We start from the raw sequence: 17,948 nt of genomic DNA, 5'->3' as shown, positions 1-17,948 counted from the left end.
GAAAACAAAACAGCATGCTTGGTAAAATTGATATCATACCTTAAAGTAACATTCAGTACTATGTTGATGACTATATTCTAGTAGAAGTTTTTACCTATAGCCAAACACCATATTAACTAAAATTCACTTGTTAAACATCATAACATCTATGACTTGACAATTCCATGAGTGAATGCTAAAACTAAGACCAATCACTTTGTTTTCAAGCAAACAAACAAAAAAAGATCATACCCAGACACTTTCAAATCCTGGTTTTCCAATTCAGATCTCCCTTAGAGATTTTATCTTCAGATAAATGTAAGACAGGTGGATCTAAATCTGACACTTTTTGAGAGTCTCTTGAAAATATTCAAGTGACTCTGCCTTACTTTTCTTTTCGGGTTTTAAAGACTGACCCTTTTACATGTGAATCACTGGAAACTTTTCTGGGGTTTCTTTCACCTACTTTCAAAACTGTTCCTATTTTCATAAATATATGAAATGGTAATTCTATGTTAACTTATGAGATCAGTATATCTACTTCTATTTTTCTAGGAGAAAGGTGATAATTTTCATATAGGTTAAGGAACTTCTTTCCGTCACTTATATGTCATCCATCCATGGCTTTAACTTTCATCCAAATGATGATATAGGAGACACTTTTAGATCATCCAAATCTAAACAATTAAACTTCATCACAAGAAACCAATCTGGACCAAGCTGAAGAGATAAAGCACCCGCCAGCTATATCAGTATCTACTGAAATGTTTATGTGAAAAGGTTTGGCTTTTAGCATCCACTGCGTGTTGGTAATACTATTTCATTGGCCGCAGATTTTTTTCCTTGCTGAATTCTCTGTTGTTTTTCTTTCTAAAGCATTTTGTTACTATCTTAATTTACCAGTCTCTAAGAAGAAAACTATAGTTTGGTTCATATGATGTGAAATGTGGACACCTAGTTTTGTTCTTGATTGACTCTCATAAGCAAATACTAGTTTCAACAACAAGAGACAGAAAATATGGAATAAAAGCTTGGTAAAAGTAGTACCTTTTCTCCCTCAAAAATCGAATGTAATTGGTCCATCTGGCATCCACTAATCCAATCATCTTCGGTCAAAATAGCGCTTGCCTGGTTTATTTTGGAATTAGAGATGACAAGGCTAGTTTTTTCTTGTTATCTAAGCTAAGAAGGCTTTCTATTCTTTCATTTCATAAAACCACTGATGCAGATGATGGAATTCCAACCACATACCACCACCACCCTCTGTAAAATTTCACCTTCTTCAAATCTCTGCAATTTACATTGTATACGAACCTCATGTCTGCCACTTTCAGAACCCTTCCTATCTGTGAGTCAGTTGTCTCACTTTTCTTTCTTCTGCTGTATTTCCTTTCTGTCCCTCTTTTGTTTGTTGTTCAAACAAAGAAAAACTGCCTTTTCCTTTCTTCTCTTCTTCTTTTTCCAGCAGCTTAGTTCTGTTGCAATTGGCATCTTAAACCTTTACAAAAGAAGTTGACTAAAACCCGTGTCACCAAAGTTTTGCTATTTATACTTCTCTCCAAGGCCTTGACCCATGAAAGTTTTTACAGCCTACTCTACTGTAGCAGCAGTAGGTTTTAGCAAATTGAGCCATCATGATGTCATTTTCCTGTGCAAAAGCCTTCTTACGTCGGTTCTGTAACGACGGTTTTCAAATGGAAAGCAATAGTCACAGCTTCTTCTCTACTGATCTCTTGCCATCACTTGGAGCAAGGATAAACCAGACAACCAAGCTAAGACAGTATATTGTCTCTCCTTTCAGTCCTCGTTACAGGTGATGATCCTTTTGAAGGCAATTTACAGCTGTAATAATCTTCAGGAAATTCAAAGAATGGAACATTGTCTAAAAACCTAATTCATCATGTTTTCTTCTTCATTTCAGGGCCTGGGAGATGTTTCTCATATTTCTGGTTGTGTACTCATCCTGGATAATCCCATTTCAATTTGCATTTCTGACATATAAGCAAGACACACTATTCATCATTGACAACATTGTCAATGGATTCTTTGCCATTGATATCTTTCTCACCTTCTTTGTTGCATACCTGGACCGTCGATCATATCTTCTGATCGATGATCCAAAGAAAATTGCAACAAGGTAAATAAGCGATATGACATTACCAACATAGTGATTAAATGCAAGAAAATGAAAAACCCACTAAGACTGATTTTGTTTTCTGCATGTGTAATGTTCTGGGTCCACCATAGGTACATATCGACCTGGTTCATTTTCGACTTCTGCTCAACAGCCCCATTTCAACCTCTCAGCCTTCTCTTCACTGAACACAGCAGTGGCCTAGGTTTTAAAGCACTTAATATGCTCCGACTGTGGCGTCTCAGACGGGTCAGCTCCTTGTTTGCAAGGTTCACCACAGATTCATATCTATGCCTTCGGTTTCTCAATTATTTTTTTTAAAATTGTTTCAATGGAAAAACAACAATATTCACTTAACCGGTTTGATTTCCTTCAGACTCGAGAAGGACATCCGGTTCAACTATTTCTGGACGCGGTGCACAAAGCTTATCTCAGTAAGCTTTTTCGATCTATTGTTACGCCTCCCTCATTGCCACTCGTAGGTAGTCCTATCATATCTATCTAGACTGCACTTACATTCATGCTCCGGTACAGGTGACTCTTTTTGCAGTGCATTGTGGTGGATGCTTTAACTATCTGATAGCAGACAGATACCCAGATCCAAGGAAAACCTGGATAGGTGCTGTTATGCCAAACTTCAAAGAAGAGAGTCTTTGGAACAGATATGTAACTGCAATATATTGGTCCATTACAACACTAACTACAACAGGTTATGGGGACTTGCATGCTGAAAACCCTAGAGAGATGTTGTTTGATATTGTCTACATGTTTTTCAACTTGGGATTAACCGCTTACCTCATTGGAAACATGACAAACCTTGTTGTTCACGGAACGAGCCGAACCAGAAATTTTGTAAGCCCTCTTCCACTGTAACTGCTTTGAACTGTGTTTAAGTATACTACTCATTAAGTTGAGATGGTATTATAAATAAACCAGTAATAGAAAGATAGTCTTATGAGGCTGATGGACAATGCTTACCTACTTGTGATACCAAGTCTGGTACTGGAACCTGCACTCCGTAAGCAGTAGTTTCTGCTATACAAAGTATAGCTATTGTATACTTTAATTTTACTTCAATATTAAGCTGCTTTAATTTAATGCTGTAGAGAGATATGATCCAAGCTGCTTCTGAATTTTCTGCGCGGAATCAGCTGCCGCCACAAATACAGGACCAAATGCTGTCGCACATATGCCTCAAGTTCAAAACAGAAGACTTAAAACAGAACGAAACATTGAATGGACTACCGAGAGCCATTCGGTCAGCTATCGCTCAGAACCTCTTCTTACCTATTGTTCAAAAGGTTGATCTTTTCCAAGGGGTTTCCGGCGATTTCCTTTTACAACTGGTACTACTTTAACCACCTCATTAAATTTGCAAATTCCTTATTTTATAGTGTAATTTATTTTCATTTTCTTGTTAGCTTCCCACTGATCCTGTTTCAAATATTGTATTTTATCGCTATATATGATTCATGATTCACGCAAGGTAGTAAATCGAACAGTTGTTTATACTTATGCACTCATTAGTACCAACTTCATAACACAAATTATTGATCCAATAGTTTCTACCTTGAAAAGGTCTCAGAAGTGGAAGCCGAGTATTTTCCACCAATGGAAGATGTGATTCTGCAGAATGAGACTCCAACAAATATGTATATACTAGTTTCAGGCGCTGTGGTAAGAGAACCTAAATTTTCCCTATACAGTAAGTACTAAGTGCATTTCCTTGAGAATGACAACTATGGTCAATCTGGTTGGTAATGCAACATTTAAGTTGGTTTTTTCTATTTTTTGGCTTGTTCACAGGAATTTATAGCATCTACCAATGGTTGTGCCAAGGTACGTGTGTAATCTTCGCAGAATACACATAATGATATAAAGAATGAGTGATAAACTAATTCTACAAGTAAAATGGTATAGGTTCATGGAAGAGCAGTCGCAGGAGATATTTTCGGGGAAATTGGGGTTCTTTGTTACAGACCACAGCCATTCGCTGTTCGAACTACTAAACTTTCCCAAATCCTAAGTCTGAACAGGACTTCCTTGATGAACATAATTCAAGCAAATACAGAAGGTGGTAATATTATCATGAACAACCTTTCCCAGGTAGATATGGCATTAGAGAATCTTCTTCCGTGAAAGTTGTTTCTACGATATTCCCCTTTATTCTTATTTCCTAGTATAATGATGTTCTGTTCTCCATATCTACAGAAACTGAATTGCCTGGAAAGCTTCATGTTTGGAGATCAATATAGGTATCCAGGAATGACAGGCAAAACATGGCATGACCAAAGAACATTAGCAACAGCCAATTCTCCATTAGGGTTAGGAGAAAATTGTCCACACAGCGAAACAAAGACTCTGGAGGCGGAAGACGGGGGCCATTTAGTGCAGAATCTCCCAGAGAAGCAAAAGATAGATGCAGATGATGATATCATCAGATGTAGATCTGACATAAACTCAACAGATGAAGATGGTCAAACAGCACTTCATGATGCTATTCGTAAAGGGCATCTTGAAATGGTAAGAATTCTGCTGGAGGGAGGAGCTAATGTTAACAAAGCAGACGCAGGAGGGTGGACTCCTAAAGCTTTGGCAGAGCAACATGGACAAAAAAATATCTATGATCTGCTTATACTTCATGAAGGAAGGAACATAAGTGGAGCAGATCATAAAATAGACTTTCTGCAGACAAACCCACAAAGATTTGCTAGAGCCAATCAAAGCAATGATAAAATGAACTGGAACACTAGTTTTGGCAATTGCAGCAAGATTGCAACAGAATCTAAATCAGGCAGCGTTGGAAAAACCGTAGCGCACGATAGCAGAAGAGTTACGATGCATTTTACTATTGGAAAGCACAATACATCAGAAAATCAATTTGGGAAGTTGATAAACTTGCCTGCTACACTAGAGGAGCTATTGTCAATAGCTGGTAAGCTTAGGTTGACCTCAAACTGATGAGACCTGAACAAATTTCAAAGTTGATCATTGTTTATCAAGGATAACTTGAAATACATAAAAGTAAACGATTGGGAAAACACGGACCCTAAATAATCTCAAACCTTGAGCTAGGATTAAAATAGAGAAATCAAACATAAATCTTACCTGTCAATTATGCACTGACTTGTGTCACACTGGTCTTCTTAAACTGCAGGTCAAAAGTTTCCAGGCTACCATCCTGTAAAAGTCGTCAACAGAGAAAATGCTGAAATAGATGATATAAGCGTAATTCGAGATGGGGATCATCTATTCCTGCTTCAAAAGTAATACCTAAATCTAATAAACTATGCCAGCGAGGTTACAATGTAAAAAAGAAGAAATTAGTGTGAGGCAACGATCAAATTTGCAATATCATTAAAAAAAGTTACTGAGTTACATTTGCTTGCATATATTCACGTTTTACCTATGAAAATGCAAACATTGAGTATTAACGAAGTCGAGGCTACATAAGAAAATACATCTTGTGATAGTGTGATCTAATTTTTGTATCAGTATAGATAGATAAGCACGAGCAACCCTTCCATCCAGAACATTTAAGGAGATATGGGACAAAGGCTTAATAGCTGATGCTAACAAGAAAAATATGGTGAACTTTTCCATCTGTTAAACAGAAAATCTTGTTGGTAACCTTTTCGTTTGCGGACACCATGAAAACAGTACCCCCTCCTTGATGTCAAACTTGAGACTTCCTCAGTACCACCCTCTTATCAGAATCCTAGATGAACAAATATAATGGCAGAACATGCCCGGACACTTTGGGTACAACAAAACAAAGTGATGCCCCCATTATACCTTCACGTTACCCATTCCTTGTGACAGTGGTAAAAGGTCATTGCTTTTTCACTGCGCTATGAATAGGGAATGGGTGAGCTTCCGTATTGAATACAAACTTATCCAAAGGAATCACGTTTTCGTCCCCAAACAACAGATATAAATACTTCAACGTTTCCCCTAAGAAAAAAGTCTCCATTTTGTCTCTTTGTCGTGGGGGAAGTACTGTGACGTCATCTAGAGAACTATAACCCCCAGAATCAACCCTAGTATGTTTTTCAAATGCTTCAAAGATCTGCCAACCCCACTCACGATACCTGCAGAAGTTTAAACCGAAGTTGAAGTTAAAATCCTACACAAGAACATTAATATTTAAGTTTGACGTTAGAAACAAAACGAGATCTACACTTTTCACATTATACAAAAAAGACTTGTGGATAGAGTATTCTTGAACATACTTTGAGTCCTCTGTAATACGATATAAGACAAACAATGATTCTACAGTTTCAGGGCGTAAAAGATTGTGACGGTCAAGAGTCTTAATAATGATATCATTTGCATATTCAGAACTTCCATTCCCACCGCCATGGCCTCCTTCAGAGTATCCCTGTTTAAAGCCAACTAACATATCAATTAAGTGTGCACAGAAATTCAAACATTACACAACTCCAGAACTCAATAGTAGGGCGTGAAATAGGGGTGGGGGGTGAACCAAGAAAAAAAAAAGGATTAATGTCACAATTATCAAGATAGGTACAAAAACCAACTTACATCTACATTGAAGTAAGCAATTTCTGGAGCAAGCCCAGTAGTAGTAACTGAATACATTTCGAAGCATGTCTTCGCCAGATCTTCAGCAAGCTTCAGATTCTCCATATCTTCAAATGTGAGCAAATTCTCTTCCATTGCCTTCTTCTTCGAAATGCCTTTGGTAGCACCAAGAGCAAGAGTCCCTGGCAGGAAACAGACCTGAACAGTGCAGCGTGATGAGGCTACTTCAGTAAGTGAGTTTTACAACAATAAAAAAAGAAAAGAAAAAAAGAAACTAGCAAGCGTGGGAGAGTGAAGCCAACGAGTGCTTCAGATTATAAGAAAACATAAGTTGCAACTAGTGCTTCAGATAATAATTTTCTTGTCAGTAATATACACAGACTGGTCCTCCTCGATGTGCTAACCATCATTGAAAGATCCAACAAGTGAAAACAGGGAATAGAAAAATAACCCTAATGTAAAAAACATTTCAGCCCTGATATTAAATCAAAGTTGTTTAACTTCCAAATCTATAACCTTCCATATTGTATGGTTTTCCTTGAAAATAATCATCTCAAATACGGAGACACAAAGTTGTTTAACTTTAACCGTCAAATTTCACCACCCCAAAGAACAAACATGGAATCATTTAGTACAGCTTGGGACATACCAGGTGATCCATTTTCGAACTAAAAGCACCCTTAGGACCATAAGGCAGCTCCCCAACAAAAACCAATCCTTTAGGGATTGATTTCCGGACAAGAAGATGTCTGACACCTTTCATTGCTTCTTCATACATCTCATGTAAATAGCGCACATCACCATCTTGACTTGTCCGCTGCTGAAGCCAAACCTTAATCAAGTACTCATAATAACTGTCACCACGAGATCCAAGTCGAATATTTTCCCCACTGAACTGGCCAGAATGAGGGCTGCATTCATGAGAACAAAACAGATAAATGTTGAGATCTCAATCAATCGTATTATCACAATAGGAATTTCAGGATGTGACATGCTAAACAAAAGGAAACATGCATGATCCAAACAGTTTACTTTGTAGCAAGTATGATACTTAAAGCTGGCTTTATAACTTAAAAGCATAAAACAGTTACAGAAGAAAAGAAAGAAACAAAAAACTCCACTGCCAAGTACAGTAGCATTATCTCTTGCAATATAATGCACCATGTAAAGTATAGAGAACCAGAAGGAAAAGGCATTGGCATGTCTTATTGTAGCAGGAGTTTTAAGATCACAAATATTTCAAACAAGTGAGGTGAAGCCGGAATGAAAGGTCCTCATCGCATATCCTATGTAAATTGCATGGAGACATCCCATTCAGCGAATATGTAAGGTAAACAACATCAATGTGGCAACCAGATAACAACTAGCAGCCATGTTGTGGATACTTATAAATCTGAGAGTAATTAATAAACTGGTACTTTAGGGCACATTCAAATATATAAAGACAGAAGGAAGTTACTTGAATCATGATAACTGACATTCCGATCATTATCTGTCTATGCCTGATAGCGACATTCAGAACCTCCCTTAACTAAACTAATAAGGAATAACTCTTAAAACATGGATAATCTTGCAAAGAAAGTTAAATGTTGAGGGAATTCAAAAGCACGTTATAAAGCTTCATACCTGATGTAGATAGGCACTAGTCCCTCCACCTTAGGAAGAGCCTTTAGGTGTTCCAAAACCTTCATAGCTTCAGTTCCATACCTTAAATCGCCTGAAATAGCACTGAGGTAATTAAACTCAAGCTGAAGAGTAGAGACTTCAGAAGTACTGCTCAATCCATCAGGAGCTGGATGTGCTGAACGATCACGAAGAATAACATCACTATAAGGAACAGAAGTAGGGCTTGAAGTAAAAGCAGACATCAAACGATCGGCCAAGTTCTTAGCAATCTCTAAATAAACATGTGGTTTAGGACCTTTAACTTTCATATCACCCATCCCTTGTTCTCCCCCACTAAGATGATAAGCACTGAGTAGACCACCCAAAACACGGATAGTAGTTTCAAATAAATTAACTTGGCCTTTCCCATCAATTCTTTCAGAAAGATGTGTTTCAATCCATGCTCCTGCTTCTGAAACAACTTCATCAGCACCCATTATCATGGCAGTATCTAAGGCATCCACAACTGTGGCCCCTAGACCTCCTAAACCATCAACTCCCCTTTGGCTCAATGGCATAAGCTCATCATAACCCATTGCATACTGCTTATAGCCTGACCATGCATGGATAAATGCATGTTTAACACTACGTTGCCGGATCACCCATTTTGAATCTCCTTTTAGATTCCCTGCATCAAATGTTGAACTATTACTAGTAAGTATTTCATCAGGAGATAAGCGTGGTGGAAGCCTGGGTGGTTTTCTCCAAAATTTTCCAAACTTGCCAACACCATTTAAGAGAAGCCTATGTTCTTCCCTCCCGGCAATACTCTTTCTTATTCTATCAGACACATGATCGATGGAATTTGTATTCATTAGCATTAAGAATGCTAAACCCCCAATCATCAATAAAATTAAAAACCTCCCTGTGCTACAGGTTACGCATTCACGTTTGATACTACTGTTGGCGAATGCTTGCACTATCATCTGGAGAAAGGAAGGCAAAAATATCAGTCAACTAATAAACACACACACACACACACACGCACATATATATATACAAGGAAACCACTGAAACAAGCATCTTATAAGCACTTAAAAAAAGCATTTGCTTACAAAAGAGAAAAGAAGTAGAAGGCCATAAAAAGGTAGACAAACTTAAATGCATGGTCCAAGTCATAACTTCTCAGACAGAGGTATTTAACACCTCACGGATGGAGAGAACATGAAATTAGATTCCTATGTTGATTTGTCTTGCCACAATCACTGTTTAAATTAAGGAAATAGAGACAGGAGCAACAATATTTTAGATGCATACAAGATGGCCTTATGAAACGTGAACAGGCAATATACTTTAACTGTTCATTGCCAAAGCTCCGCTATTATATTAATTACCATCACCGGGTTCTAACTACGGTAAGGCTATCTTCTTCAAAATTAAATAAGAGCAACAGCTTTCTTCCTTGAATTACCAAACCACTAAAGAATTATGATAGAGAACTCTCAGTATCACGAAAACGTGTAAGGGACGTCCATTAAGATTGGACCTACGACAAATGTTATTTAAGGTCGCATAATAGAAAAGAGTGTCTATTTGGAGGGTGGTTCCAAGAGAAATGTGGTGAGTAGAAAACATTTGCTACTCCGAAGACAGTAGGACAGTGACTCGAGTGTGCCCCTGGACATGTTGTGGGAGTAATGGATGAGAAACTTGTAAGTTGAACCTTCTATTTTTCTAAAGCCAAAACCCATGAAAAGTGATGTCAGAATTCCACTATGTTACCCATCATCGTTTGCATCAATCAGAAGAGCTTTATAATATTTGAAGTAACAATAAACTTACTAAACCATTCCTCACCATTAACACTCAAAGAAGATCAACAACATTGTAACACTCCATTGTTCTCCAACTCTACTACAAACAATCAGTAAATGCTATTTGCGTGATAGGTGATGGCCGAAATCTATTCCTAGCAACCTCCAACTTCAGTTGTAAATCAACCTACTTAGAGCCTCCACGACCAGTTAAGATGTTTTCACATAGCAAAGAGACCTTAATGAACAAAAAGAGTAAAATGACATTATTTTTAGCATTGTTTAAGCTCAAAATCCTTTGCACTAAGTTTGAGTGTCATGGTTAATTTTACATTGCTATGACTACCTTCAGATTTGGGCACAATGTACCATCAAAAAAGCTGTCATAAGTTACTATTTACTTATGTTTTTTAGTGCAGAAGAAACCGATCAAGTGACCTTCTGAACTCTAAACCATTCCGTGTAGTACTTTCTCCTTCAGCAGGGTTGTTCTAGACAGCTTACTAGGGAAGTTCTATTTCCCTTCGGCCTCTAACAATCAACCAAGTTATCATGATTGCATAACTTACCTAATACTGAATCAGAATCCGAGAAAACATTTAAAAACGGAGAACAGGCTGGTGTAATGCAACAAGTGGCAAAACCAAACGAGAAATCCTAATAATAACCTAAAACCAAAATTAATGAATATCTGATTTCATTGATATCTCCTGATACACAAAATATCATTGATATCTCCTGATACACAAAATATATTTGGACAGATAGATAAATGTTACACTAACATCAAAATCTTACTTAATTAGGGTTTAGAGCTGATAATATTGAACAGGCATTACTCCCTTTCAATCAAGATATAAATTACTTTCGTGATCAATAGTTTTCAAATTAACAAGAAGATCTAATGATACTGACCTTAAAACAAGATCGACGTCGGAATTTGGCGTTATCATAGTGCACATCTTTCATCGAAGACGGAAGAATTTTTGACATTTTAAAGCAATAATATAAATTTGCTCTCTAGGATGAGGAAAAATAAGTCATCAGAGGAGTAAAACAAAATCCCCGTGAAAAATTATCAAATTAATCTCAAGGAACAAACAAGGGCGCAGAATTATGGGGGCGCGATCTCTTTGAGCGCGATTCTAATTCGGATTTGTTTTGGTTGTCTAAGAGAAGAGGAAGAGTGAATGCGAAGACTAGATCTCGTTTGCCATGTTTATTTCGAAGGAAACCGGATGACTTACTGATTACCAACTAAGAAGCACGTCCTAATCAATAATTGACTGCTATTTTATTCTTAGTTTTGGTATTTGGGCCCACTGTTAATCTTTCTTAGGCTCAATTTTTGTAACTTGTTATAGAGGCGGCAGGTTTTATTAAAGGGCGGAACCTAATAGAACAAAAAAGGTCATTACATGGTAATTTCAAGTGCCCTTTGTCAAAGAAAACTAAAAATGACTAATTAACTCTTACATCGTTTAGTGTTGATAATCTAGTTTAATGTTAATGATTAAGTTTCATTTTAATTAACTCTAAATCAAAACAAAATCAGATTTTGGAGTTTAAAAAAAAATATAGAGATGGTAAAGATGTTTTAACCCAAAAGTGAAGGTCAATCTCAATCAATCGAAGAAATTAACCAACAAAGTGAAGAACCAGTGCCTGAAAATGACCAGGTATACTTCTAAATTAGTCTCAAGACTCCCAACTAGCTTTTTGTTGCTCAAAGTTATCTAAAGTACGTAAAAAATTCAACTTCTTTACATTTTCAGAGCTAATTACGGTTGGAATTTTGCTCGTAACCAACCGTAAATCATAGTTACGGTTCGTAAAAGATGAACTACCAACCGTAACTGGTTAAATTTGGGGAAAACCCAATCGTAAAACCAGTTACGGTTGGTAACCAAATGCTCGAGACGAACCGTAACTTCGTAAACTAAAATGGTTACCAACCGTAACAGTATTTACGGTTCATCTCGAATTTTAGTTATGAACCGTAATTGGTGACCTTTCTGAACTCTGGGTTCCAGGGTTATTTACGGTTCGTAATTGTGGTATCGACATCAATCAGAAGTTCAGTTACGGTTGAAAAAAAAACGTAACTGAAGAAAATTCTCAAATATAAGAACATACGGTTGGTAATTGAACTATTACCAACCGTAACAACATCAAAATCTCCAGTTACGGTTCGTAATTGAGTTAAAATCAACCGTAACTCACATAAACCCAAAAATTTGAATTTCAATTTTCATCTAAAACCCTAATTTTTGATAGAAATTAAACTTAAATCAAACAATGATCTCAATAATCTCATATCAACCTCATTTCTCGACTCAGACTGAGTTGAGCTCTGCAACTCGGCGAACGAATCAGGGGAATTTATTTCTTCAGATTTCTTGTTTTCAGAGCGCCGTCTTCATTAATTCAGGTACGGATTGAAGTTTAGATTGATTGTTTCTACTTCAGGTGTTTCCTTACACATCATGTGTGGATTTTAGCATTTAAATCTGACGAAAAATGTCGGAATCTTCTAATTTTCAATTGGATTCTGATAAAAATATGGGATCTGAAAATACTTTTGTTTCAAGTAATTCTTCGAAAACTGTCTTTATTTCTGATAAATTGATTGATGATAGTTTGAATGAATGGAGATTTAGTTTAATAGGTCGATTGGATTTTGTCAAGTTGAAATTATCTGTGGTTGAAACATCTTTAAGAGGTCAATGGAAACTTAAGGGTAACTGTCAGTTCATTCCGATTGGCAAAGGTTTTTTCATTATTAAGTTAGACAATGGTGAAGATATGAAATTAATCTATGAAGGTGTCTAGGAAGTTGAAACTCAAATCCTTAGACTCAGATTTTGGGAAAGGGAATTTAAACCAGAATTACAGAAAACTTCTACTGCATTTGTATGGGTTATATTTCCAGGATTATGTATTGAATATTGGAAAGAAGACATAATTATGGCAATGGGTGCTGCAATTGGTAGACCAATTCGAATTGATGATGCTACTTTGAAGAAGGAATTTGGCTTTTATGCTAGTATTATAGTTGAAATTGGTCTGGCAAAAGTCATTCCTAATAAAGTTTGGATTGAATCAAAGTTTGGTAAATTTGAACAAGAAATTATAATACCAAAGCTTCCTAAATATTGTAACCATTGTAAAGTCATTGGTCATTATGTTGTTGAATGTAGAAATAAAAGAAAAAAGTATGTTCATAATGTGCATAAACCTAAGCAGCAATGGAGATATACTCCCAAGAAGAATACCAGTCTGAACACTGGTGGTTTTGATATTTGTTATACTTCTTAGCAAACATATAATAATATTGGGGGAAGTGGAACTTGTAACTCAAGTCTTATCTATTACTGGTTCAAATGAAGATCAAAATGAGAAGAATGAAGGGTTTAATGGTAATCTGGAACCTCCAATGAAATTTCCAGCTATTTCAGTTCATAAAATAATTGATGTTGGAAGTAGTATTCCTTCCTTGAATAATGTAGTAGGTGTAATCCCATCTTCAAATTTGGAAGCTTCAGATGAAGAGGTTACTGCTCAAGTTTTATCTAATATTAACTCTGAGGTTGGAAAAGTGGGTGAATGGAAGGAAGTCTCTGGTAAATATCATAAATCTAGAAAGCTAAATATACAAGAAGAGAGTGTAAATGAAGGTAAAACTATTGTTACTCCAAGTAAATTTAATGCATTAATAGATGTGGCTGAAAAGCATGATCAAGCTTTTTCTAAAATTGTTTCAAAACCAACTAAAGGTAAGGTGACTAAAGGAATACCTGCAGTAACTACTAGGAGGCAAGCTAATAATTTAGTTAAATTGTGTTCTGGAGTGGGGAGTTCTAATACTTCTCATAACCCTCAATCTCAATGAGAGTTATTTACTGGAATATCAGAGGATTGAGAAGAATTCAAACCAAAGATAAATTGAGAAGTTTAGTACAACAATTTAGTCCTTCATTACTGTGGGTAGCTGAACCAAAAGTTAAAGCTTCTAGCAGTATTATTAAGCAATTACATTTACCTGGTATGAGTAAGATGATACTTCATAATTCAAATGGGAATTTAAAAGGAAATATATGGTTATTTTGGCATTATTCAGTTACTGCTCCTTCTTTGATTTCTTCTTCTAAACAATGTATTATTGTTCAAGTTGGTGAGGCTTTAGTTACTAGGGTTCATGCTGAATGCCTTACTATATACAGAAGAATTTTATGGTCTGAACTTTTAACTGTCAATGAAATGAAGTTGCCATGGCTGGTGATTGGTGATTTCAATGTGGTGCTTACTTGTAAAGAGAAAAAAGGAGGTAGAACTCCCCTTAGGACTGCAATGCAAGAATTTAGAGATTGTATTGAATCACGTAATTTGTTTCAAGCTCCTAGATCAGGTATCAAATTTTCTTGGTGCAACAACAGGTGTGGCGAGAGGAGAATTTTATGTGATTTGGATAAATCATTTTATAATCTTACATGGCTGGAGTTGATGCTATAAAGTGGGAGTTGGGGGTACATTAGTTCATGGTCCTCTTCTAGGTGGAGTTGTTAATGTTTCCAGACCAACCAACATTCCTTTTAAGTACCAATCAGTGTGGACTTCTCATCCTGGTTTTCTTAAGTTAATTCAAGACTCATGGTTACAAGTTTGTGAAGGAAATCCTGCTTTCTGTTTTATGCACAAATTAAAAAGATTGAAAACATTCTTAAACAATGGAATTGGGAGGTTTTTGGGGACTTGAAACTTAAAGTAAAGAACACCGAGAAGGAAGTTCTTAATGCTTCTTTAGAATTTGATGCTGACCCTGAGAATATAGAGTTACTTGACAAGCTAGTTACAGCAGGAGGTAAATATGAAATTGCTTCACAACAATACAATGAACTGATGAGAGCTAAGTCTAGAGTCAAATGGATCAAAGAAGGTGGTGCTAATACAGCTTTCTTTCATACTACAATGAGGATGAGAAGAACTTTTAATCATATATCAGAATTGGAAAATGATGAAGGTAATCTTATAACAAATCAAGATCAAATTGTTGATGTGCTTGTAAATCACTACAAAATGAAGTTTGAAGAGAAGAATGTAACATTTGTGGAAGAACTTTTTGATGCTATACCCAAAATTCTAAATGAGGAAGATAACTAGTTTATGGATGTTGTTCCTTCTAAAGAAGAAATCAAGAGTTTTGTTTTTGGAATGGATGCAAATAGTGCGCCAGGACCTGATGGCTTCCCTGGTTTCTTTTACAGAATTGCTTGGGATGTTATTGAAACTGAGTTAGTGGAAGCAATTCAATACTGTTGGTCCAATAGATTTATACCAAAAGGTTTTAACTCAAATTTTTTATTCTTATTGCCTAAGATTCAAGGAGCCAAGAAAGCACCACAATTCAGACCAATTGGATTGGAAAATTTCAACTTCAAAATTATTACCAGGATTATAACTTCTAGAATTAGTACTTTGATTGGGAGATTAGTTTCCACTCAACAAGGTGCTTTTATCAAGGGTATAAATATACAGGAGAAGATTGTATTGGCATCTGAGTTGGTAAATGAGCTTGAAATAAAGAGAAAGGGAGGTAATGTTGGTCTTAAAATTGACATCACTCAAGCTTATGATTCACTAAGATGGAATTTTCTCTTTGAAGTACTAAGAAGATTTGGCTTTTCTGAAGTTGGAATTCAATGGTTATGGAAGATATTTAAATCAGCTAGAATTTCAGTCCTTATAAATGACAGTCCATGTGGCTTCTTTGAAGTGGGTAGGGGATTGAGGCAGGGTGATCCATTATCACCAATTTTATTTGTGCTAGATGAAGAAGTTTTGAGTAGAAATCTTACTAAACTAGTTCAGATGGGGAAAATCCGAGCCATGGTTTGTAGAGGAGGATGCCAACCCACACATTTAATGTTTGCAGATGACATCTTTATCTTTTGCAATGGAAATAAAAGAACTCTGAAGAATTTTTTGAGTCTACTGATGCAATATCAAATGTCTTATGGACAGGTGGTGAATAAAGCTAAAAGAAAGTGTTTTGTTGGTGGTGTTTCAGATATCAGGAAAAATGAAATTGTTGAATTTTTGCAGATGGATTCCTGATAAATATTTGGGTGTTATATTGAATCCAGGGAGAGTTAAGACAAATCAAGTTTTGGGGATAGTTAAACTGATGCAAAAATGTTGGCTGGCTGGATTGGAAAAATATTGGCTTTTGCTGCAAGATTAACTCTTGTGAAATTTGTCTTATGTAGCATGCCAATTTATATTATGTCTGTCTACAAATGGCCTAAAGTTGTCATTTAAGCTTATGAAAAAATAATAAGAAACTTTTTATGGTCTGGAGATCCAGCTGTGAAAAAATTGGTTACTGTCAAGTGGGATGAAGTTAATGCTCCAATAGAAGAAGGAGGTTTAAGACTTAGAAGACTTGAAGTTATGAATAAAGCTTTATTGATGAAGCTCTTGTGGAAGATTGAAACTGAAGATGAAGAATGGACCTTATTCATGAGAGCTAAGTATAAGAATAACAAAGGTGAATGGATCAATCACTACAAAAAATCCTCTATTTGGCCTGGTCTTAAATGGGTTATTTCTGATCTTAATGAGGGCAGCAGGTGGATGGTAGGGGATGGCAATAAAATATCAGTTTGGAAGGATAAATGGATTAAGGACTATGCTATAATTGATAGATATCCTGAAGATGAGAATATTTTACAGAATGCAGACATGAAGGTTAGTGATTTGATTCAAAATGGTGTATGGCATATCCCAGAACTGATGCTGCAGTATATAAAGATTAATGAACTTCAAGTGTTAAGGGCAGGACAAGATAAAAAAATCTGGGCAAATGATTTGACAGGTACATTTTCTGTTGCAAATGCTGCTCATTTGGTAAGGAAGAAACACATTGTGGTCCATTTGGCTCATCAGGTATGGCAGCCTTGTATTCACCCTTACGCTTCAAGTAATGTATGGAAAATTTTAAGGGGAGCTTGTGCCACTGAGGAAACTGTTAGGAAAAAAGTCTTTGTTATTGTGTCTAAATGCTATATTTGTAGACGTACTCAGGATACAATGGAACATTTGTTATGGTCCTGTGATTTTAATAACCATATATGGCATTGGCTAGGGGGAATTTTTAAATGTCCAAGTCCAAAGAGCTTTACTGATATATTAAGAAATGCAAAAGGGAAAAATATTGTTATTAAAGAAGTATGGTTCAACCGTGTATTTAATACACTAGTGGAAATCTGGTTTACCAGCAATGCTATCGTATATGATGATGCTACACAAAATCTGGATAAGTTCAAGCAAAGAATCATAAGTTTCACAAAGGAGTGCAGAGTCAGAATGAAAGGTGTAATGTGGGGGACAGTGTATGACTTGCAGATTCTCTTATATTTTGGTATTTCTGGAGTTAAGTCTTACAATACACATGTGAAACAATGTTTTTTCCACTTTCCTTCTATGAATCAAATCTTGATATGCTGTGATGTTGCATCCAAAGGGGATCCAGGGATGGCAGGTCTTGGCTTTGTAGCAAGAAACTATTGTGGGGACTGTGTTGGTGCTGCTTCAGGTGGACTTGGAATTGCTACCATTTACTTAGCTGAAGTAATGGCATTGATTGTTGTTGGTGAATGGGATGTTACTCAACAGTTTATGGAGGTATGTTTTAGCCTAGATTCCAATATTGTATTATTGGCTTTCTCAAATAACAGAATACCATGGATTGTGCTGAGTAGATGGGAATGAACAAGGAACTCAATACCTACATTCACATTTAGACAATCTTATAGAGAAGTCAATTTTTCTACAGACAAGATGGCCAAGAAAGGGGTTCTACTGAGTAGAGG

General features: G+C 36.3%; 3 protein-coding genes across 4 annotated transcripts; 2 read left to right on the top strand and 1 right to left on the bottom strand.

Annotated features, from left to right (window-relative positions):
* The first annotated feature begins 1,122 nt into the window (after positions 1–1,122).
* On the top strand, positions 1,123–5,491 carry LOC113299690 (potassium channel KAT3-like). Of its 2 annotated transcripts, none has more exons than XM_026548773.1 (11): positions 1,123–1,792; positions 1,901–2,116; positions 2,227–2,382; positions 2,490–2,547; positions 2,648–2,965; positions 3,220–3,459; positions 3,692–3,790; positions 3,920–3,952; positions 4,034–4,219; positions 4,325–5,058; positions 5,271–5,491. In XM_026548773.1, exons 1-11 carry the CDS (start codon positions 1,614–1,616, stop codon positions 5,323–5,325), a joined length of 2,274 nt encoding a protein of 757 aa, XP_026404558.1. In that variant the 5' UTR covers positions 1,123–1,613; the 3' UTR covers positions 5,326–5,491. The 2 variants fall into 2 exon arrangements, with proteins under 2 accessions (XP_026404558.1, XP_026404552.1); XM_026548767.1 differs by having other exon boundaries at positions 1,138–1,792; positions 4,325–5,048; positions 5,271–5,422.
* LOC113299707 (mannosyl-oligosaccharide 1,2-alpha-mannosidase MNS3-like) lies at positions 5,443–11,320 on the bottom strand. Its single transcript, XM_026548780.1, has 6 exons — positions 10,993–11,320; positions 8,285–9,249; positions 7,308–7,569; positions 6,659–6,856; positions 6,346–6,494; positions 5,443–6,204 (listed from the first exon to the last, which is right to left on the bottom strand). The coding sequence occupies exons 1-6, from the start codon at positions 11,068–11,070 to the stop codon at positions 5,946–5,948; spliced, it is 1,911 nt and encodes a 636-aa protein (XP_026404565.1). The 5' UTR covers positions 11,071–11,320; the 3' UTR covers positions 5,443–5,945.
* Positions 11,321–13,965: 2,645 nt separating this feature from the next.
* LOC113350449 lies at positions 13,966–15,237 on the top strand. Its single transcript, XM_026594588.1, has 3 exons — positions 13,966–14,485; positions 14,592–14,737; positions 14,785–15,237. The coding sequence occupies exons 1-3, from the start codon at positions 13,966–13,968 to the stop codon at positions 15,235–15,237; spliced, it is 1,119 nt and encodes a 372-aa protein (XP_026450373.1).
* The last annotated feature ends 2,711 nt before the right edge of the window (positions 15,238–17,948 follow it).

This window comes from Papaver somniferum, chromosome 1, assembly GCF_003573695.1.
Source record: "Papaver somniferum cultivar HN1 chromosome 1, ASM357369v1, whole genome shotgun sequence".
Taxonomy (NCBI): Eukaryota; Viridiplantae; Streptophyta; class Magnoliopsida; order Ranunculales; family Papaveraceae; genus Papaver; species Papaver somniferum.
This window is presented reverse-complemented; position numbering and strand designations above follow the sequence as displayed.

Excerpts from the sequence above, each read along its gene's own strand:
- LOC113299690 (XM_026548767.1), top strand. The coding sequence starts at position 1,614 with ATGATGTCATTTTCCTGTGCAAAAGCCTTCTTACGTCGGTTCTGTAAC. Across the intron at positions 2,117-2,226 it reads CCAAAGAAAATTGCAACAAG|GTACATATCGACCTGGTTCA; the intron begins GTAAATAAGCGA and ends GGTCCACCATAG. Across the intron at positions 3,791-3,919 it reads TACTAGTTTCAGGCGCTGTG|GAATTTATAGCATCTACCAA; the intron begins GTAAGAGAACCT and ends GCTTGTTCACAG.
- LOC113350449 (XM_026594588.1), top strand. The coding sequence starts at position 13,966 with ATGAGAGTTATTTACTGGAATATCAGAGGATTGAGAAGAATTCAAACC. Across the intron at positions 14,486-14,591 it reads GTTTCAAGCTCCTAGATCAG|TGGGAGTTGGGGGTACATTA; the intron begins GTATCAAATTTT and ends GATGCTATAAAG. Across the intron at positions 14,738-14,784 it reads TTCAAGACTCATGGTTACAA|ATTGAAAACATTCTTAAACA; the intron begins GTTTGTGAAGGA and ends CAAATTAAAAAG.
- LOC113299707 (XM_026548780.1), bottom strand. The coding sequence starts at position 11,070 with ATGTCAAAAATTCTTCCGTCTTCGATGAAAGATGTGCACTATGATAAC. Across the intron at positions 7,570-8,284 it reads CTAGTGCCTATCTACATCAG|CCCTCATTCTGGCCAGTTCA; the intron begins GTATGAAGCTTT and ends TCATGAATGCAG. Across the intron at positions 6,857-7,307 it reads GTTCGAAAATGGATCACCTG|GTCTGTTTCCTGCCAGGGAC; the intron begins GTATGTCCCAAG and ends TGCACTGTTCAG.